The 23575-nt window shown below is 40.9% G+C and overlaps 2 protein-coding genes across 5 annotated transcripts in view; one reads left to right on the top strand and one right to left on the bottom strand.

The window, feature by feature from the left end:
• Window positions 1-13286, top strand: part of LOC128880269 (facilitated trehalose transporter Tret1-like) — a 40032-nt gene extending 26746 nt beyond the window's left edge. For both annotated transcript variants that reach the window (XM_054130159.1, XM_054130160.1), the window contains exons 2-7: window positions 4242-4319; window positions 4849-5099; window positions 5671-5891; window positions 6711-6909; window positions 7525-7813; window positions 9477-13286. In XM_054130159.1, the coding sequence (XP_053986134.1) occupies window positions 4242-4319; window positions 4849-5099; window positions 5671-5891; window positions 6711-6909; window positions 7525-7813; window positions 9477-9874 (1436 nt within the window). In that variant the 3' untranslated portion in view covers window positions 9875-13286. The remainder of the gene's footprint in view (window positions 1-4241; window positions 4320-4848; window positions 5100-5670; window positions 5892-6710; window positions 6910-7524; window positions 7814-9476) is intronic.
• The window catches only part of LOC128880270 (octopamine receptor beta-2R-like), a 151661-nt gene that overhangs the window by 67108 nt on the left and 60978 nt on the right, over window positions 1-23575 (bottom strand). The window lies entirely within an intron of this gene.

The following is a 23575-nucleotide window of genomic DNA, read 5'->3' as shown; positions in this document are numbered from 1 at the left end:
TATTTATCTACATACTTATAATGAATCATTTATTTAGAAACATCAAACCTGTACTTAATTTAAACAAATTTCTTCAACAGACGTAGAAGGTACGAATACCCGTGAGACTGACTGTAACATTGTACCTTCCCATCCCTGTCCCATCACACTTTTATGATTAACATTTTTTCCTCCAAGGAATTCGTTCGAATCTGTCGCCTTTGATCCATTTGCTAACCGATTCTGTCCCTTCGATCGGTTGTCGATGATTTTCCCGATTCCCTTAAGACGCCTGCTCCCCAGAGCACGTAAAATTGTTTCGCTTGCGTCAAAGCGCACTCGAAACCACACCGATAATATAACGAGCTCAAACGATCATGGAACGCCGAGACGCCGAGACGCCATGGCACGCCAATAAACTGCCTAAACGCATACATTAACCGTAAATTATACTTGCCCCGGGGGGACCTGGAATTTCGGGAAATTTGTCGTGAATATTAATTTTTTGATCCTATTTGCCTTTCGCCCGAGGAGTCGTCAACTCGTTTCATTATTCATACTCCGCGATAAAAATTAATGAAACGGTTCCGACATCGAAGCTGTTCCCCTCGATTTAGCTTTCACGAAAATAGAAACGGGAAATAAAGTTAGCTCCTCGTAACGAAATTGTCGCCGAGTGCAAAGGGTTGAATAATCCATCGCGAGGGAAGCAAATAACATCCATAAAAGATTTTTAAATATTCATTGAGTTATTTCGAAGCAGGTGTCGCGTGATTGAATGGCAGCGCGCTGCTAGCAGAGATTGCCCGGCATCCGGTTCAAGATTGCCTCCTCGCATCGAGAATCTTGAAGTGGCATTGATGCGAAAATTGGTCGCGTCGTCACGGCTTTATTTGATGGATCGGAGCCGGGGAGAGACGAAACGGAGAAGCTTAAAAGCTTCAAAGCGAAAACAACCGCGCGCCGTGCATGCTCCCAGCTAACAAATTAAATCCTGTTCTTGACTAGAGTCGCAGAGATTTCAGCAAAATGCGAAACGCACGGGAACGGGATACGCTTGAAACATTGCCCCGGGAAAACGAATTCTGCTTCTGAACTTTTCGCTTGCTCGGCAAAGTTCGCGTTTTAAGATGCTTATTTCGAGTCAAAGAGCAAGAACCGTAATTAGTTTGCTCCGAGTCGGAAGGCAGAACATTTAAACGATACTCTATTGGTTCGAAGACTCGAAGAGAAAAATTCGGGACTCCTATTGTGGCCATCTCTTGTCCTCGCCAGTAGAGGGACACCGGGCGTACCGCGTTTCTCACAAGTGCTCGGTACGGCTAACATTCATATACAGGGTGGTCTACATAACTCTTAACAGCTCAATATCTCGAAAACTACTACTATTACTAAATACCATCGATTTGAAAGTTATGGTCTTAAATTGCATGGATCTAAAGGGTCTTTCTAACTCCGTAAATTTGAAGTGGCTCTCCCTTCCCCTTTATGTAGGAGTGGGGGTATCTTTATAATTCTAAATAAAACCCCCTGTAGAACGTTACATATTTAGATTGTACAGGAAAAAACAAATAAATTTTGTTTGAAACATTTTTTCGTCAGATGTTTCCATAATGAGATATAACAAGGCACGGGCTTGCAAAGCTATTGTCCGTTGCTCAGGAGTTGGACAGTCAGCGCAATTGGCTGTCGCGTAACGGAGACATCTCTATTTACACGCGTTTTCTCCCCTCTCTCGCTCTCCCTCCACAGGCACTGCCGCCTATTATCAGTTCAGTTCAGTCGTTTATTAAAGCGATCAGCTTTTTGTAATTGTCAAAACAGTTTCACTACCACTTTCTCTATTTGTTTACATTTACATATTTCTTCATTCGACGCGCTCTTGCATCTTACATGACTCCTGCATTGTTTTAATACTGTATCTCTTACTTCTCATCTATAGGGACCCGCTGGCCTCTCTAGCTCGGGTACCTCGGGGTTGCTAAGCCCGTACTGTAGCTTCAAAAAATACCGCTATAGCTCCTGAGGGCTCCGCCTATTATCGGAACGTAACCAAGGAAAGCGATCGCCATCTGTCTCTGTAGCAATCAGTATCGAGTTGAATGGAGAACGCTGGTTCTCCAGGGATATAATTGGCTATCCCGATGATGACCAGCGTAATCCTTCCGTAGCCAGTGTACCAATCGAGAGAGCTTCTAGGATTTGATGGATACCGGCTAAGAGCCCAGGCGTTGATAAATAGAGCATAATCAAGGGTTTGCATTTAGCGTCGCGCGGCTCACTTAATTGCATGTAAACTATAGCCCGTGCATGGAAACGTCGGTATACTCGGTTATCCAATTACTCGGCAAGCTGATGTTTCCTGTTGCGTGAACGTTTCCATGCAGACGAAGAAACAAGTGGAACTCGGTAAGATAATTTCCTCTCGTTTGCAATGTGACGAGTCGCGGCTGTGCATTGCCGTGAAACAGTGTCTCCTCGTCGGCAACCTGCGTTAACCGTTTCATTATTTATCTCCGAAGTCTTTAGCGGCGACACGTCAGGGAATCGAGCACTTTCGTCTAATGAGCGAGGATATAAATTATATTGTATAAAATTATTTTTGGAAAAAGAATTATAACCGACTTCGAAGAGTACTAAAACTGCATTAAAAAGAATGGAATAATTTCTAGTTAACACTTTACCGACCGGTAACGATTAGACATGTAATTAAATTCAATTATATTTTTTGTTTTGACAACAATTTTTATTCTTTTATTTATTGAAAGAATCATGAACACACGTTATTATCGGTACAATATGATTATTTGTTACTATTGTATCAACTTGTGTAACATAAATGAATTGAATAATATTTTTTATTTTGACAACTTTGGTATTATTCAATCTCAATTTTATCCATTAGAGTAGTTTTTCGATTAATATTTACACAATACTTTTTTAATTCATGTAATGATGGAAGCATTAGATGTTATGTGTAATAATGGATAACAAAGTATTGGTTGTCCTAGTAGAAAGCCTATTAATAGACTAACGACTAGACTAAGTGTTCATTTATATGAATGCTCAACAGCTCTAGATATAATTGCTTAAAGTATTAAATAATTTCTATTTTCTTTATGGTAAATGATATTAAATAATCTATTAAATTTCTATTTCCTGTTTATAAGTAAACCACGTGATAACGTTTTTTTTATCGACAAACTGACTTCAGAATCGTGTTTCTCGACCCCAGAAACCTTGAAAACCATATTGTAGGCAAAATCTAAAAAAAAAATTTTTTGGTCGAAAATCGGCAAGGGAACCCCCTTGAAATTTTCCCCCTATATACAAACAAACAAATAAATTGTACCTCTTTATAATATTAATATAAACGACTATCGCGATAAATTACAAAACGGTGCCAACATAACGTTTATTTCATCGAGAAATTAGTCTCGAAAGGCAGTTTTCACTGCGATAGTTGAAAACACGATTCGCGCAATACTTGTAGGGTTAATTAATAATTTTACGCCCGAGGTTGTTAACAGAATTACGAAGCGTTGATCGCGAGTAACATTTTCCACGGTCAATGGTAAAAACCCAACGCGAAATGTAACAAGGTGGAATATTTGTTAATTGTGAAGCGGAGTTTGACGTTGAAATACATTTTAATGAACGTCCTGTACGCACGTGACCGCGATCAATTTCAAAATAAATAGAACGAATTTTACCGGCGCACGTAAGGGCGGTTAATTGTAACGCAATTTTATAATAAACCCGGCGATCACGGAAAGCTCGGCGTAACATTGAATCGGTTTTATTTCCGTGCGACGAAACGATTAACGAACCAACGAGAAGCACTGAAATTGTTTGTGAAAATTCATTTTCCATAATTAATCGAAAACACGTGGAACTCCGTTTAACAAGAGGTAGATATCAAACCGGCGTAAAACAATTACTGGAATATTACGACGGAGAAAAAGAATATCATTAACAATTGAATTCAAGTTAATTAAAGGTCGACGAAACGTTGCGAGAACATTTTAGAGAAACTTTCGCGACCGACTGTACGCCTGATAAAATGCCCGACCAAAACGCGTAAAGCCGTTTTGTTTTTCCAAACAAACGGCGACTACGATCGACTTTACGAGATCCCAAGTCGATAATACCCGCGTCGTAATTGGGCCGGGTTCAGTTGCGATTCGATTCCATCGCGTCCGCTCATTTTTTCGTCATCGGAGGGCCAAAATTATCGAAGGGAATATTTGCATAAATTTCAGCGCAAACGATGACGACATCGGCCAACGACAATATGGTCGAGATACGGAAATTGAACCAATATATCGGAGCTGTCATAGGTGAGCTAACCCCCGTTCTTCCATTTTGTCACCAACACAAGCAAATTTCCTCGATCGTGCCACGATTTTATTTCGCGAACTTATCGTTAAATTAAATCCCGACGCGAGCTCGTCGATTAAAATCCCGTCGATTAAACGCGGCTCGTTAATCAAACTTGCGTTTCGTTTATTTATTTCATTCTTATGAATTTTCATGTCGTCGAGAGTAATAACATTCGTACCGGATTTTCAATTTTCTAGAGTCCCGTTATGATGTCTAAATTCATGTTGATATATATTTTGATATACTTCGTTTGCGTGCTTCTCGCCACTTTATTTCTCTGTTTGTTATATTTTCACTTGGACGCGTTAATGAATACCGTACCGATGCGACTGTAAATTAATGCATCGTTTCTGTGTTAAAAAAAGAAAAACTAGTGGTAACCTTGTATAGAGCTTGAAGATAACTCCAAACAAGCGATTCAGCGATAAAAAGTCCCTGTCCCGATAATAAGATGGCCGACGGTCGTGTTTATTCGTGAAATTGCAGCGTCTCTCGGCGGTTTCGCGCTCGGCGTGGCCCTCGGCTGGAATTCTAGCGCTGGCGAGGTGCTCAGAAACCACATGGACGCCACGGCCACCGAAATTGGAGTGATCGGTGGCATCCTAAACGCAGGAGCCGGTTTTGGGGCGATCCTGGTGCCGTTTCTCGCGCGACGTGTCAGAAGAACGACGATGATGATCGCCACGATGCCTTTTCTCGCTGTCGGATGGACTCTCATCTGCTTCTCGGGAGTAAAAGTACGATAACCTGCACTTTACTTTGGCGGACCTAAAATCTTTAAGTTCTTTTACATAATCCTGTAGATTTTGTCAAGAAAAATTCGGAAATGCTAGTTTTAAGGCGAGGAATCCACTAGTTCATAAATTATGAGCAGTTAAAAGTGCCATTTTACCGTATTTGATTGATACTTTCGACGCCATATTGTCTTGTATCCATACCCTGTCAGTAAAACAGATTCTCGGTGGTGGCGGACTACGTTATGTACTACTTTTATATTGTTATGCCTATTTTTGAAAACTGCCATATTTCGAATTAACAGAGTTGGTTTGGGCCTATTTTCTCGGGGAGGGAGGGAGGGAGGGAGGGAGTGCTCTAGATTACGAATTCAACTTTTGAATTGCCTGACAAATACGGTAGAAAGGTTCACCTTTAACTGCTCATAACTTCTGAACCAGTGGATTCCTCGCCTGAAAACTAGCATTTTTGGATTATGTAGAAAAAACTTACAAATTTTAGGTCCGTCAAAGTTTAACCATACTATTACTTCTAGTTTATCTAAATTTCTCTTAAATTTCTCTTGAATTTTAGGTCACCAATAACTTTCAGACCACCTGTCTGATGGTGGGTCGAGCAATCTGCGGGGTATGTGGTGGCGTCTTCGCCGTCGCGACGCCCACCTACGTGGCCGAAATCGCCGACAAGAAGATCCGTGGCCGTCTGCTCGGTTTCTTCCAAATTTTCGTCAACTGCGGCATCATGTACGCTTTCGTCGCGGCGAACGCCATCGACGAACACGAGACCGTGTGGAGGTACGGTGCGATTTGAATTGTATGAGGAGATTGATGTCGTTGAAAGGCGAGTTTTGTCTTGGAACTCAACGGAAGCGGCTTTGCAAATACCGTCGATTCACCTTCAATTATTCATGAGCCTATCCAATGTATTTCGTTACAGTTAATCCGTCTGAAAGCCACCGCACTGCGCTGTTGTTTAAACTGAAACCGGTCGACTTTGATTTCGGCTCGGTTTATTGTTTGCGTTGATAACATTACACGGTACCTTGTCATTTAATTCTGTATAGCTTTGTACCTTCGAAGTTTAGAATTACAGTAATGTTTCCATAAATGCACAAATTTGTCTACGATAAATCCACAAAAACCATCTCCATCTCATCCGAATTATGTCGTGTTTGGTCTCATTTTAATCAGAAAAAATGTCAAGAACATGATGGTAAAAGTTTTACAACGAAAAAGTTAATAATAAAAAAATCATCGTTTCACCGTTGCATTAAACTGTCTCTCCGACATACCCTGGTGTTTTCGCTCCTCTTTCGCTCTTCTTCTTTATTCCCTGTCCTTCTCTACGTTCGAAGCTCGTCGCCAAACATCAGAATATACGAACTCTGCGATAACCGCACAAGGTCAGTCCCGAGCTTGTGCATTTATGGAAACATCAGCTGTATAGCGTCATGTAAGAGCCTTCAAATTGACGAAGCTTTTCCCAAATGATTTCATACAACAACCTTCCATTCGCCTCAATCTCCATTCTCGAATCTTAACGCTACGTATCTTAAGGTAAAATTCACCTTGAATTTCCCTGCGAACTGTATAAATCAATTCGTCCATGTGAAGGTACAGCTCAATTTGCGGGATCGCGTGCTTCTCGATCATGCCAACGAAATTGCTACCAGAAAGTCCCCTCTACTATTTGTCGAGGAACGACGAGATCAATGCAGAAAAATCCTTGAGATGGTATCGCGGCGACACTTACGATATCCAGCACGAGATCAACGAAATGAAGCAGCTGGTTATCATGACACGCTCGAAAAAGGTAAGCGCAGCAATTTCCTTCGTTAATGAATAAGTACGTCGGGTGTTCGAAAAAGTGTTCCTAAATTCGTTTCGAGCGCGTCTACATCGCGCGTCTGTAAATTTTTGTATCAATGCTTCGCGGAGAATCGAAAATCGAACAACAAAAAGCCGAACCATTTAAAACCAATTCGACCGGAGTTGCACTCCCGAACTATTTGAATGAAGTTCCGATAGAGTTAAAAATCCAATAACGCGGGAATAAAAATCGAGAAGAAAAAAAGACCGAATCAATTAAAGTTGCATAATGCAATCAAAGCCCGTTAAATTATTTCCAGTCGTACAACATTTCATTGTCCATTAACGAAACAAAACCGAGTTTTGTTGCAAATTAAACGACGGAGGGGCTAGGAAGGGAGGGAATTGAAAAGTTCCCGGACAAACGTTATTCGATGCGAGTAAATTATTAATTTTTGAATATCGAAATGCTGCGTTGTAACCGAGGCAGAATTACTTAACAGATATTTTCATTAAAATTGAGAATTAATTTATGGAAGAAGAGAAATTATTAAATGATGGGAATTTGATATTTTTAAAATTGTCTCGAGCGAAAGATATAATCATTTTTTAATTGCAGCTCAGCTTGAAGATGCTGAAGAATCGTCGAATCCTTCGTTCTCTGGCGACGTGCTTCGGGGTGGTACTGGGCCAGCAATTTAGCGGCGCCAATATGATGATCTTCTACGCTCTGACGCTATTCAACACCATGGGTTCCGGCGAGCTGACCGGAAGCGAACAGACGTTAATCGTCGGCGCCGTTCAAATATTGACGTCCCTCTTAGCGGCGTTCCTTGTCGACGTGCTGGGACGTCGAATTCTACTCTCTGTGTCCACGTTGCTTATGGGATTATTTCTGATACTGTTAGGTAAACAGCTTTTCGTCGACTGAACGATTCGGGTGTATCGGAATCGCTCGAAATGCGACACGATGCTGAGCAATTATCGAAGCTTATCTATTTCGTTGCACTCAGCGATGCGTACATCTCGCGGAATGATTATCGATGATGTACATTCGTTTGTTCGTCGTAGGTATATCGTTCGCGAAAAACTTTGCCCGTGCTTGATTTTTACTTTTTATTATTCAAGTGGTGTAACGTCGAGAACAATATTTAAAAGAATTCAAATATCTCCACTGAAGAGTCGCGACCGGTTTAATCGGCTCCCGTGCAGCTCATGAGTTTTAATTTTTTTTTTTCATGGAATGTTTCAAAAGCTTATCGGATATTAAATAAAATGTACGCACCATCCAGGAATATTTGAAAAGTAAGATTATTCATTTCGAGCGACACGGAGCAGTATAAATATTTTCAATTGGTAATTTGCATGTTATTGCAATCATCGTTCAGTTTGACATCGTTCGAAATGTAATTTCAAGAAAAGCAATTAATTTGCCTTTTACCGTGGCCTTCTATAATACCTGTTCGCTTTCAATTAATTCATTATCAATAACTCGTCGGTAATAAGTTAATAGCAACAATTATTTTCATGAAACTGATCGCGACGGTTGATCATTTACGTTAATGGTACCTAATTGCACGTAGTGCATCGATTATTGTCTGTTACGAATATTAAAAATTGTTTGATTTAATTAATATTCATTGTTTGGAATATATGATGGTCTTCATGTTTCCAAATCAATTTTCCGTTATAAATATGTACATGAATATACTTCGCATGTGGCTATACAGGGTGTCCCAAAAGGGTGGTCTCAAGAGGTCCTTGAAAGGGGTAGTTCGAAGGGTGATTTGAAACGACTTTTTCCTTAACGAAAATATTGTCCGAGACTTCGTTAAGGAGATATTAACAGAAAACCCCGACCAATCAGAGCGCGAGTACGCCGGTGGGGCGCCCGCAGTGGCGTAGGCTACGCACTAGACAGCCGCGCTCTGATTGGTCGGGATTTTCTGTTAATATCTCCTTAACGAAGCCTTGGACGACATTTTTGCTAAGAAAAAAGTTGTTTCAAATCACCCCTCGAACCGCTCCTTTCAAGGACCTCCAACATTTTTGGGACACCCTGTATATGCATAGTAAATGTCATCCGAATTACATCGTGTTTGGTCTCATTTTAATCAGAAAAATGTCAAGAATATGATGATAAAAGTTTTACAACAAAAAAGTTCCACCGTTGCACTAAATTGCCTCACCGACATACTCTGGTGTTTTCGTTCCATCCTCTTCAGAGAATATACGAACTCTACGATAAACGCACAATTTCAATCCCGAGCTTGTGCATTTATGGAGTCTTTACTATATTTCACCCTAACTTGACCACCTTAAATATGTCGCTTACTATGTGTGATAGAAAAAAATGTCAGGGGAAAAAAATATTCTGTTCGAAGGCGCCAATACGGTGATGGGCCGAATTTTGTTCTCAAGGTCATTCTTCTCAAGATTTCAAGGTCGTCGTATTTGTTTTTAAACGAGACCTCATATTTTCACCACACAGTCTTATATAAAACCTTATCTTAATCTTATATTAATCGTTGGATAGAAGAATAAATTTGCCAACGGCACGTTCTGTTCCAGGCTGGTTCTTCAGTTTACGCGACATGGACCCCGAGTATGACGATATCTACTTTTGGATGGCGCCTACGTGGATCATCCTCTTCTTCGCATCGTTCAATCTGGGCTTGGGTCCCATTTCCTGGTCCGTGCTGGGAGACGTACTCCCAGCGGAAGTGAGGATATCGGGAGCAGCTGTAGTATTGGCCCTAGGTTGGCTGGTGTCGCTGTTGGCTACCCTGACGTTCGACGAAATGTTCGTTACCCTAGGCACCGCGAAGCTCATGTGGCTCTCCGCAGCCATATGCTGGCTCGTCTCTCTGTTCTGCGCCATCGTGGCCAAGGATACCACCGGGAAAAGCCTCGCCGAGGTCCAGGAGGACTTTGGCATCGAGCTCAACAGAGGCATAGAGGAGACCTGATGGCTACTTGCGAATTCAACGGATAATTGGGCTTTCTATCGACGGGACTTAGTTTCTGCTGCCTTGGCTCGAGCGAAGGCTTACCCCGGAATGTACCTTATCGATTGATCGAGCAATTTAGGGGGGAAAAATTTTGGTGCAATCGTTTCTCCACAGGGCTGAGCGTCACATCTTTTATCATATTATTCTCTCTATTTATTTTTACTGTCTGAATTATTTTTTCAAATGTCTCTAACTACAACATTTTTCGAACGAACATTGCGGATTACGAAGACTAAGGCACCGCATCGTGGAGAAATCTCGAGTGACGCGGAATAAATTTCCACCGTTTTTCTTTTCCTTGTCAAATAGCGAATCGTAAACCGTGCAAATCGGCAGGGCTACGTATCGTTGTTTCGATCGGCATTGTATCGTAAACCGGCCAAGCAAATATTTGCTTGTTTATTTCGAATGGGAACACGCGCATTGTCGGATTTGGCTCTCGAGTTCACTCGATACGCTTCATTTTCACTTACCTCTCTGTTCCCCTCTGGAACGAGAACGGGAGTGAAATTCGAATAATTGTAATTATTGCAGAACTTACGCAAATTAACGATATTAAACCGAATTATTATAAGGTAACAAGCAACGGTGAATAACGAAATCGTAACAAGTTCTCCTAATTGTAACAGGAAATGGAATCGCATAAATGATCCATAGCTTTCGTGTATCAATTAATCATTGATAATATTATAGAAATAGAATAGGTTAGATATGACGTTCGAAGACGTTCTATTAATTTTCGATCCTTGTCGGAGTTCGCCTTTATACTTTCAATGGGTTAACGAGAATACCTGTGGGTCTCGATATCAGATGCAACGCGTACATTCGCTGGCCTCGCGCCAAAAAATGCCACGAAGATACGCAGACGTATTTTGTTCCGAGGTTGATATATGGCGAACAGATGCACCATCGTTTCGTCCAACCTTTTGACTAAAATAACACAACGAAGGCGATCGGCCGAGTCGGGGAACGATTTCATTAAGAACCCAGTTTATATTTACTTCGCTGGTCGTGATGGCAACAATAAAAATATATTCGAATCTGCCGTCATCGAGAAATAAAAATCACACAGAACGGCGTGCTTCAACAAACGGCCATGATAATTACACGTACACAGAAGAATTCCCAAACTCCGTCAGCGCGTTAACCGCGTTCGTTAAGCTAAATATTGTTTCGCGATTTCAACTGAAATTTGCATGAAATCGCGTGCACGACGTGAATTTCAATGTCTGTCTGCGCGCGTATCCATATTTCAACAGATTCTGGTGATCTCGTTCATCTTGTATTCACGGTTTGAGGCTCGTTTATTAACAAAACTGACACGAGCAATAGCACGCGAAACGTTTAACAAATTACGTAAACATTCAATTAATAGTTATTTTAAGTCCCACGGATGTAGCGCGAATATTTATTCTAACGTTGGTTAATTATTTCTTCCCCTAAAATTTATTAATAAAAGAATAATAAATATATGAAACAATACAAAATTTATTTGTAAGAATCAAACCCATCACTTAATTAAGACGAATTCCTTCAATAAACACAGAGGGTACGAATATTTACTGGAATGACTGTAAATGACTGTAACGAAAGACACAATATGACCTTCTCACCCCCGCAAGCACGTGCTGTGTTTGTCTATTCGAAACCCAACGCCCGAACCCCCGCTACTAACCGCTGCAAGTGTAATTTCCACCCCCATTTCAGCTGAATACCGTGGTCTAACCAAGCTCACCCTCGACACTAATATAATTTAAATCCGACACAGAGGTAATCCAGACCTACTCCAACGCTCGTATCTAGCCTACAGCTGAGCATGATTGATAATATCCCTGACCCACGATACACGGGGCTTGATAGTAGACGCGCAGCGAGGGTGAATTTTATGACTGATAGGGGACACCAACGGGCGACCGTGATAGTATAAGAATAACTGTCCTAGTCTTGGCTACAGACGCGTCTCGATCACGTACAAAATCTCCCCCATGTTTAGCACACCCTAAAACGAACGTAAAACCAACATAGACCGCAGACTTTCGCACGCGTATCGACGGAACACGGCCAGATAGGCATATGCCCTTTAACTGAGTTTCGAGCGCATCTCTCTTTAAGGGATTTGTAGCGTCCACGCTCCGAGACGTGCTCAGCGAAACAGAAGTGATCGACAGATGGGGAGTCAGCATTTCTTTACGCGTCAAGAGTACGCTTTTTTTTTTCTTTTTCTATTTTTTCTCCCCCTTTTGTGTTTACTACTCGCATGCGTGACCCAGTTTCACGTGAATGTGCTCGCACGCCCATTCATTTCGACAGCGAATTCTCGGATACCGTTTAACCTCGAAACGACGGAGTAGTTTCCAAATAACGGAGTCCCGTGACAGGGTGCTAGAATTGTGAATGATTAACTGCGGAATACCTATGGAGCGTGAATTACAGTTGAAAATGGGTAGAGTTAAGTCGACCATAAATGCACAAATTTGTTTGCGATAAATGCACAGAAACCATCTCCACCACTGGGGATATCTCGAAGATTACTCGTCGCAACGCAATGTACGTTGCATTAAATTGTCTCACCGACATACCCTGGTGTTTTCGTTCCATCCTCTTCGGAGAATGTACGAACTCTACGATAAACGCACAAGGTCAATCCTGAGCTTGTGCATTTATGGAGACTTTACTTTACCATTTACGGGTAATCTTATGAAACAACCGAGAATCTCTCTCGAGGTTGACAAGTGCAGATGTAAATGAGACATTCAACCTTCTCTGGGAGATAAACGTTAACGATTATTAATGTAAATCAGGGTGCATTGCGACATTAAATTTTACGAGCCTAAGCGGTGGCTACGCGGGGCTCGGTCACGTTCTCCCCTATCTCTTGCGTTAAATTGCGAAACTTCGCTCATAAAATTAATGCCATAAACGCGACCATTGTGTCTACTTCGGAATTAGGATCCTCAGAAACTGTGGAACACATTCCTCGAAAACTTCGTCTTTGACGCTTCCGAGGCTATCTAATTAAGAATGTTTGTTGAGTTTGCCGAGAAAACGCAACCAAAGCTGCGCGCCATGTTTCTGTGAAATTAGTTGAACTTCAACGAAGATTCGTACGAGTGTTAACCCTACAGTGTTGCATTGAAGCACATACGTATCAACCGCAGTTTTCTTTGATATATGCAGAGCCGGCATTAGGGATGGGGGCGGTTCGCCTGGGGCGCCGGTATAAAAATATAGCGATATTTTCTCATTGTCTCTTCTATGCTATTTACTTTAACAATTTTTACTATCTAAATACTTCCATTTCTTAAAAATTATAACCCCCAAATGGGCGCCATTTCCTAACAAAAATAAGACATCTACGTTATAAAAAGGACGCGGCACCATTGAAGATAATTATTTTTGCGCCAAATCTGACTGTTGCCACGAGAATTTTTGCGGTAGTGTTATTCATGTTTGCTCCGATTTAAAAAATTGTGCCCTGTAGGGGTTAATTTTCTGCTTGTGAAATCTTTCAAAAATTTTACCGTGCGATCGATTTATCGTTAGTTTTAGACGAGCTGGCTCTTCTGTATTTAACGCGTCGACACTATTATCTATTTTTATTTAAACATCCGCTATTTTATGGATGAACGGCACGCTTAATAATAGCCTCTCTCCAAGCTCTAGCTTCGCTACCCTGTCTTACCTTAGACAATATTTTTTTTTGCATCTCATTAAAATGATGAAAAGACAGGTCTATTAGCTTCTGCCAACAGACTGCGCCACTATTACCATAGCGACGCACCATTAAACAGATCTAAAGCTCAGCCTTCCGAGCTTTAATAGAAATTCGCCATCCGTGTTGACTCCTATCATCTGGCGAGGAATTAAACGTTAATTGGACACCATAGCTCGATTTGCCACGCGACGATTAAGGTCCGTAATTACTGCCAAGAATTTATCAATTTCCGGCGAATTTGTAGACGTTTGATAAACCTCCGTCGGGCGGTCGTCGCTGGCCGTGTTCTAGAACGCCGTTGTAAATGTCAGTAGCTGCTTTAAAAAGCTTTCAACGCTTTGCATATTGTTTTCACCGTTCGGCCACCCGCACTTTCCATCAGGATTTTTCCGTTTATTTTCGCAATTCATGAATTTTCAACGATACTATTTGTTTAATATTGAATTACGTCGACCGGGTGGTCAGAAATATCAAGCTTCAAACAAACAGAAAAAAACGTGTAATATTTCAAGGGAAACGTTACAATGCTGTTCTTGTACGTGATTTACCGATATTAATGAAGGTGTTTCTCGACTTTTTGTATTATAAATGATAAGCGATATATTTAAGGTGGTCAAGTTAAGTGAAATATAGAAAAGACTGGATAAGTGCAAGAAAATCGGGACCCAAAACATTGCAGTTATCAAGACGAGGTTTCTATTCTGTGTCTGTTTACATTTAGCTCTAGTCGAGTGTCGAGCGTAGAAAAGGGCAGAGAGTCAAAAAGAAGGAGGTTCCTTTATAAAAATTCCTTTATAAAAATGAAGTCCTCAGAAAGAATTAAAAATTAACACTCTGAACTAGACTACCCTCATTAGGAGACTAAGGATAATATTGTGACTCGAGTTAGTATTTTCATTATGTTTTGCAGGTGTTTTGCACGTTTTTCTGATGCATTCCGCGCGAGCCGAAAATAGTTGTATACATAAAGTGGTTTCAGGTAAATTCGACGCCAAGATATTTCAGGCAGAGCGAGGGAATTATCCCTGTACACGCGATATTCTGTCGAACCGCGTAAATCCGATCCACGGCTTACACAAGATAAATTTTGAGCAAGATAAATATTTATAAGCTGATGAAATATCTCGTCCAATTTCTTTCCGTTTAACATTATGCCGTCCGGGGGCACCACTGTGGTCCCATGCGCTAAATACTGAGTATTCAAGAAAATATAAATAAATATATAATACAAAAAAATCTTGTACTTATTTACATATGTACAGAATGTATATAAAAATAATAAGCGGACGGCATAGTGTTAACGCCATTGAAGGTATATCTCGATCAGTTGGACGAATAATAAAAATTCACGCGAAGTAAAACGAAATCTTACAAACGCTCCATTAATTTTCTCGAAAATCAAAGAGAAAGATCGTCCGGAACGGGTTGGAATTTTCCCAAAAATCAGAAGAAAATACGGATTCAAATGTTCCGCTCGACCAAACGATCTCCCGCAATTTGCAATTATAATTCCACGCGAACCGCCATTCGCCGAGTCGTCGGGAAGGCACCCGGCCATATTTGCGATCAAAGTTTCCCGGTCTGATGCCTTAAGTCAGCAACGAAACGAGATCAAGTGGCATCTAGACCCCGAATCCTCTCGCCGCCCCCTCCGCTAAAGCCCAACGTCTCGAGAGCAAACACCGACGAAACAAAGGAAAAGTAAGTAACGCGAGACGACCGGTCGCGAGGACCAAGGCGAAGGAACGGAGGCCAACGAAAATTCTTGGCACGTTTCGGGCTGACGGTGGCGATCGATAAATTCATGGGGTTCGAGGAGGGTAAATAACGAGGTTCGCAGACGGTGCCGGAGCCGCTTCTGGTCGCGTGCGTGCTCGGACCAGCGATAAATTAATTCTTGCGAGTACGATGCCTTTCGAAGACACGCCACGAGTTGGGTCGATTCGAAGAAACATCTACGAGAGCCTGACAGACTGTGAGGATTCCCTAGCGTTCGATTTCCAGGTAACGGGAATTGTTTCAATTGAATAACTGATCTATCGTATTGTTGGAATGCAACGATTGCCACTTTAAGGCCTGGCAGAGACAGAAAGCGACTTGCATCCTTAGATTATCATAATTATAAGCGTTACTAAAATTCGTACTGGTCCGCGGATACACTGAGTGTATACTTGAAGAATAAATAAATCACTATACAAACACCGTGTATGTATGTGTTATAATTAAACTGCGGATCTTTATGCATTTATACAAAATTTGAATGTGCAAGAAATTACAAAATGCAAACAATATCGAAGAATACAAAAAAGATTGAAAGTAAAGTTCATGTTGTAATATTTGCAGAATAAAATAAATTCCTGTTTAGGTTCAATTTTTGTAGGCACGCGAAGATTTTATTTTGCATAAAGATTCGCAACCTCAAAAAGAAAGTAATTTCTAACACTTATTATTGTTCCGCCTCGTCTCGGAATCCAAAAGCGAACAGTCCATTGTAAGGAACGATTGTATAATTATGCAACAAATCACCTCTTCGTTGTACCGAGTCTCGTGCCAATTCACGGACGCATACAAGGAAGGAAACTTTTGCTGAGCGAGTTCACTGTAATCCACACCGCTGGTAATTGTCGCGGAGAATTAATTGGACGACTGCTGCGCAGATGGCGGCGAGTACTAGTCCTCGGGAATAAAGAAAAAAAGAAAAAAAAAAGAAATATAATGACCGAGAAAGGGTAGAGTATTCCGGGTTTAATCCAGAAAGGGGCATTCTACATTAATCCGCTTCTGAGATCTTGCTGAGCCAATTTTTTGCGACTCTATATAAAACGGATTAAGCTCGGGCGGAAGCGGCCGTGCCGATATATGCGAAAATTATTAATCGAACCTCCCGGTTACTAGAGCGACTAATTCTCCGAGAGGAAAATTCAGGTGAATCGAGGACGACCGGATCCACGGTTAAAGCGGTTGAAAACACGGTTCGGATGATTGATTGAAATTGTTTCGTCAGAAACATTAGGTACAGGATGAATTCTTTTTCTTTTTTCTTTTTTAGTTACTTTAGTTATTCTAGTTACTTTCGAAAATTACTTTCGAAAATTTACTTTTGAAAATGTTGTCCGAGGCTTCGTTAAGGAGATATTAACGGAAAAACCCGACACATCAGAGCGCGAGTATGCCGGTGGAGAGTGGCCTATACTACTGCGGCCGTCTACCACGTACCCTATACCACTGCGGCCGACTAGCGCGTAGCCTACACTACTGTGGCTGTCCAGCGCGTACCCTATACTACTGCGGCCGACTAGCGCGTAGCCTACACTACTCGCGCTCTGATTGGAATCGGAGTTTTTTCTGTTAATATTTCCTTAACGAAATCTCCGACAACATTTTCGCTAAGGACAAAGTTGTTTCAAACTACTCCACGACCATTTCTTGAGATACAAAGATGAAATATAACGTAACTCTTGGCATCGCGTTCTTTCCAACGTCAGATGACAAAACAACTTTTTAAAAACACACGCGGTGGGAGCGGTAGGAAGTAGCGAGTATAGGCTCAGACCGCTCAACATATTCTTACGTATTTGTACGCGGATGTAATATCATTTTTCTTAAAATGACACAACCTATATTACTCCAGAGAAAGCAAAGAAGCTACTGTTCAAATTTGGTATCAATCTGTTAAGTAGTTTTTGAAATTTTCGTGTACGTCCAAACAAACCTTGTCTCTTTATATAAGTATAGATATAAAACTATACATATAAATATAAATTAACCCTTTATCGAGTAAACATTTCTGGGAAATACACACGGTTTATGAGTAAGCTTTATTCCATAACATAAACAATATTTTATGTTTTATATACATTTGACTTGCTTATAATAATAAGATAAGATAAGATAAAATAATATCGGGGTAATGTTAACATCGATAATCAGGAAGTGTGGTGACTCACGATTTATCCCATTTGTCGATGTCGAGAGTCGACAGCCTGTACGATTGCACGTCAAATTTTAGAACGTCGCGAATATATATGCACGAACGGTCCGTTTATCAGTTATAAGCTCCGCAGCACAGATGGGTCAAGTTGACGAAACGTTTATACGAGCCGAGCTGTTCGTAGACCCTCCAAACACCTGGGATGTGTGAATAATACACCGGGACGGTTTAACCGCGTAAAGTGATACGACTAAAACGAGACCGTAAGAGGCGCACTCCTAACTTTTCTGTTGTGCAACCTGTAACGCGTGCAAAGTATGTTGCACGAAGTGTGTTTCGTAAATTCAGTTGCAAAAACTTACGGTAAATTAAGTCGAAGGCCCTTGAAATTTCTTTTTCCTTAGTTTTTCTCGCGTGTACTCGTTACTTGTACAAATCGCTAGTGGTAATATTTTGTGAAAATATTTTTTTCGTCTACATTTTATTTCTTTTGTCCGAGATACGTTTAATAATACTCGCGCCGAAAGTTACGCGGAGATTTGTCGAAATCTGACGCGCTGCAAGTGGAACTGGTCCGCGTATGGTCAGACAACGTAGCTACTTCTATTTTTCTTTATAATTTTCGACGAATCTATCATTTTGAGAGAGTGAAAAAATGAAGATAAAATGGATGCATTTTTATGCACACATCCAAGTCGAGATTCTAAGATAAACAACAGTGGTTTCATCACTTACGCGAAGTAAACTATTTGGAGTAGAAAGACCATTTATCTCTGAAACGCGAACACGTACCTGAAACTTTCGTGGGTTTTTTTGTTCTCGCCAAAATACTACGCTCAACGTTCGCGATAGTTAGCGCGTTCCAAAAATTTTTACCACGAGATGGTGGAGTTACTTTAATTTTTAACGCACGAAACACGTTGTACAACTAACGTTATGTATACGATTTGTGTAACGTTCCGATTTCTCGTGTGTATCGTGTAAATAATTCCATATTAGCCGGTCCGCAATTTATATTTACTAATTAATCCAGTTCCTCGTGCCGTGCATTTCAGTTCGGGTGTTCTATTTGTTCTGCGATTTACCGTTTCTCAATGTGTGCTGCAATTATAGCGAAATTAGTGCATCTTTAAATGAGGCTGCACGATTGAACAGCCATAAATAGGTATAATTTCGGAACAATCGAACCTGTTCAATGCGATTCAACGTGTATCGATATTTATACCTTTTATAAAAGCAATTTCTGTACACGCGTGTGTATATACGACTCTATAATTTATATTTCAATCGGAACAAGAAATACGTTCTACGATCTCTACTAAACGAGTTCGTTATTTTCTCAAAGAACAGTTTCCATGAATTCAATATTCGACATTCTCTGTTTTAAATTTAATACATTCTTCACTTCGATAAATAGGATATTCTTTTCATACTTCGGCACGTACATTTCTCAAAAATTCATTGGGAATAAATATTTTGCCTAGATAAGGTATCGATTCGCGGCACGATAGCTTCAGCCCGCGGCGGCCACTATTTTATTCCATTTTCTCCATTTCTCCGTATAACCAACCTTATCCGAAAATCACCTAATTATCGATAATCGCTATTTAGCTTCCTACCATCAAATCCCCCAACATTCCTGTTCCTTAAGCAACTCCCGCCCCTCGTCGATGTATCGATACTCTCGAACCGGTAATACGCATGAGACTTTGATTATCCGGCGCATTATCTTTCATTAGTTCGCTCAGAAATGCGTCTCGTGAAATTGCGAAACTTAGATCGCCCCGTTTAATTAATTTCATCTCAAGATTATTCGCGATTGCACTATTCGCTTTCTAGCAGAGAAGTGTAGCTTCTTATACGATGTCAGACCGATTTAACGTCCGCGTTAAAAATTTGCCAATTTTTCCTACGGTTTTAGAGATATCAGGAAGAAATATAAATAATCATTAATAATATATCGCGCTACATTTTGCAAATGTAAATTTAATTACTCTCTATCCAACTTTCAGTTACTAAAATTATATCATTTTCAGAATACCTTTTAGTAACAGAAATTTGAATAAAGAGTAATTAAATTTACATTTGCAAAATATAGCGCGATTTATTGTTAATGATTATTATATTTTTTCTTGATATCTCTAAAACCGTAAGAAATATCGACAAATTTTTACCGCGAACGTGAAACCGGTCCGACATCGGTATAAGAAGCTACACTTAAAAATCGCTTCAGTTTCGGTCCTTGATGACCATCGTCGCATCGGAAGGGCGGAAAAAAGGACCATCCATCTTCTGGTACACGTTAAACGCATAAGAAACACACCTATTAATAACACAACCGTTCCGCATACCCATAAATCTCTCAAAAGAATTCCGTCGTCCGACCTTGCGCCACGTTCGCACTTGGTCGATCCCGCGCAGCACGGACACAAAAGTAACGACCGCGTTTCGAACCGAAACGCTCTCGAACGATAGAAACATAACGAAGCGTTCGGTATCCCTTCGACCAGTCGATTGATGGCTATTGTCCTCGGTGGGTGTCGGGCACCGGGACGATTTCTTTCGCGTTCTCTCGCGACATGATGTATGGCGCACTCGCACTTTAGGTAAAGACCACAACACACAGCTTTCCGCGACGGTATTTCCGTGAGAAAGCACATTCGTTCTCGAATGTCATGCTCCAATTCCCACGGAGAGCACTCTTTTCACTCGGCTTCCTCCACCCCCGGACAGGAAAATTTCGTTCCCCCGTGGGCGAGTGAGAAAGAGAGAGAGAAATGGGTCCGAACATGCGGAAGAAAAAAGCACTGAAGAGAGGAAAAGAGAAATACGAGCGTGCATTCGCGATGCGATCCGGGAACGGGATGGGCGCGCGGTTTAATGGGAAATTTCGTTAACGCTACGGGATTCCAGTTTTCCTCTCTTCGGTTGCTTCGCTGAAAAGATTCACTGTACGCGGGAGCTGGTAAGTCTGGAGAGAGGTTATTACGTGTAAGGGGATAGCGTTTTGTTCCGTTTTACGCGGCCGGGAACAATGTCGAGTCTTTCGTCCCCTTCGACCGGTATCGTCGGCAAAATCCTCGACGCCTGCGGACGTCGCGTCGCGTACTCCCACGAACGAACCGAGCCGTTGCAATTAAAAGTTGCTAAACGGAGTTGCCGGGCTGCACGGATTTTCCATGCCGCGGTAAATCGAAAAGTTTTTCAACCGGGCCATCTTCCGAGGGGCGAGGTGTTACGGTGGATGGTCACGTCACACACGAGCAAGGAAGTTTCCGTTTCGGGAATAAAAGCGACGGCCTAGTGTGCGAACCCCAAAGCTTCGCGTCGTTACATGCCCCGCGGCGGTGCTAATTAATCGAATTCGATCGAGCGGCCCGTGCTAGCCACGAAACCTGCCGACGGGGCCTGGCTCTTCGAGGCTTTGTTTGCTCGATGACGAATTACCCAGAACTGTCATCGTCGCGTAGAACCGGCGCGGAACACAGCCCGACAACGATCGATTCGCGTTAATGAACGGAACTGGAGAAGAATTGCTTCTACTGTTGTCGAATATCCCTGATGAGACCGCATATTGGGTGTGTCGCGTTAATTGTACGCCGTACGGATTCAATCGTCCAATCACTCCGCTACGCCTGCGTTTTGTGACACACAACCTCCCGGTCGGAATCAACTTTCGCGCGATTTATAGGATTAGTTTCGTTGGGTTAGTTGGTAATGGGATCTGGAAGTGAAAGCGTCCTTTCTCTGAGATTCCAAGAAGAGAGAGGGAGTCGTTAATTGTATTATACACAGAAGTTGATAAAAGCTTCGATCCATGCATGGAAAGTAAAGACAACTGACCTAGGGCGTTCCTAACCGACTGTCGCGTAGTAACAGCAATACAGATTTAGAGAACCGAGGCTCGCCAAATTTCCGATGTTACTGGTTTATGTTTTCCACGTGTTTTATTAGCAATCGAGAGGTTCCTTGAGTTTAGTACTTGCTACGGTCGTTAAAACAGAACCATCGGGGACCCTGCGTGGGCCACTCGAAAGTTAAACGCCCCATATACGATACGATTTGTCGTACAACGTGTTGTACGACATGTCGTACGGCCACAACCGAGCCATTAAGAAATAAAAATACCAATGCCGGCAATTTTTGTCAGAACTTTGCGGAAGCAACAAAATGAAACCATACATGACATAATTTGTACAATAATTAACGAAAATAACATGAAAAATAACATGAATAACATGAAAAATCTGATTGCATAATTGAAAAGTAATTTCGTTAAAAATAATCCGATTCACTCACTACATGATAGGTTTTTTGCAATAACAATAGTTATCAACAATAAAGCTAAATTCTACATTGGGTGTGTATTTAACAACATTTAATAATATTAAATGATTCGAGTGTCATATTCAATTTTATAGTGCAATTAGTTCTATCTAACTTTCATTTAGATAGAAAAGTTCAGAAAGAATGTTCAACATATCAAAAATATTTATAAATACTCATAAATATTACAAATGTTACTTCGGATACAACGAACATGTTGATAGTATCCAAGTTTAGTAAAAGAAATTTTAACATTATGTAGCTATCTCTATAGCTTTTTATCATTACTAATTTGATATTAACAAAAATATTAGTAACATATATTCGCTAATGCAACACAAACATATTGAAATGTAAATGATGTAATTGATATTAATTATATATTCGCAACTTTTATTAAACATTCACTTCTATTAAGAAAGTGTCCTCATACTTCTGAGCGAGGGTGTATGATTGTGATTTTTTTGCAACCCGCAAAAAAAAATGAAGATATGTAAATATTTCGCGATGATTTATTGACTAGGTAACTATATATATAAATATGAAAAAATATAGTTTTAGAATTCGTTCAAAAACATACAAAAATATGAAATTAAAAATTGCACAAAAAGTTATGAAATTGTATCTATTATAGTTACAAAAATTATATACCCAATTTGTCATCAAAACTGCACTTTTTGCAATAGCATGAACAAAAGAGAATATTGAAGAGAATATTAAATGTTTTACAGCAAAATAAACGGAGGAGGGTTTAAATGCTTAAAATTAATACAAAAAAAAAAAAATCAAGCGACCCCATTCGGATTATACTAATTTAAAAACGCATGCACAACACCGACCACCTCTGAAACCTATGTACAGAGCCACACCTGAACTTGTAATATCAAAATCAATTCGGCCTATCCTCGCCAAAAAAAAAACGAGCGATTTCTCGATACCTTCCGTTCCATTCGAAACGATCACGCGACTTTTCCGACTGAATGTTTCTCATGCAAATATTTTCCGATCAATCACTCTGGCGTGGCTGTACAAAGACAACATACGTCTTTGTCGGGCCATCGAGCGACTTCGTGATACGTTTCTCCTTCGCTGGCGACGGAACGCGGCCTTTGATGTTTTCGTTTTACGTTTTCATTTGAACGGAGGGCAAAGAGAATTACGGAAATAATGGAAGAAGCGAGACGAAGCGAAGACGGTGCATTTGGTGATAAACTACTACGAAATTCCGAACGCGACGACACTAACGCGGAAATTATCCCGGAATTTCCATTCGATGCGTCGGAATTACCGAGGATCAAATTTTTCCGACGTCGCCGTATCAAAAGCATTCCTACTTTGGAAAAAGAATGGGATACCTTCGGTCCAGAAGAGGATTATTTTCTGTCTGGATGGAGGATAGAATCTTTACACTTCAGAAAATAATATTAAAGGAGTGGATTCCCGTGCCTTGTACGTGCTCGTACGCACTCACACAGCTCCACATCACTGTATACGTTCACGGAACTGCAAGGGCTTGCGTATTGTCCTATTTTTGTCTCGACAATGCAATTTTGAGCGCAAGCTCCTATAATAGGCTCCTCTTACTAATAATATTCAGCAGTATTTCGCGAACAAAAGAAGCAATATGGTGGTGCGTCAGTACTACCACGTTGTCTGAGCTAACATACGCTGCTGAATATTGTTAATT

Source organism: Hylaeus volcanicus, chromosome 7, assembly GCF_026283585.1.
Source record: "Hylaeus volcanicus isolate JK05 chromosome 7, UHH_iyHylVolc1.0_haploid, whole genome shotgun sequence".
Lineage (NCBI taxonomy): Eukaryota > Metazoa > Arthropoda > Insecta > Hymenoptera > Colletidae > Hylaeus > Hylaeus volcanicus.
This window is presented reverse-complemented; position numbering and strand designations above follow the sequence as displayed.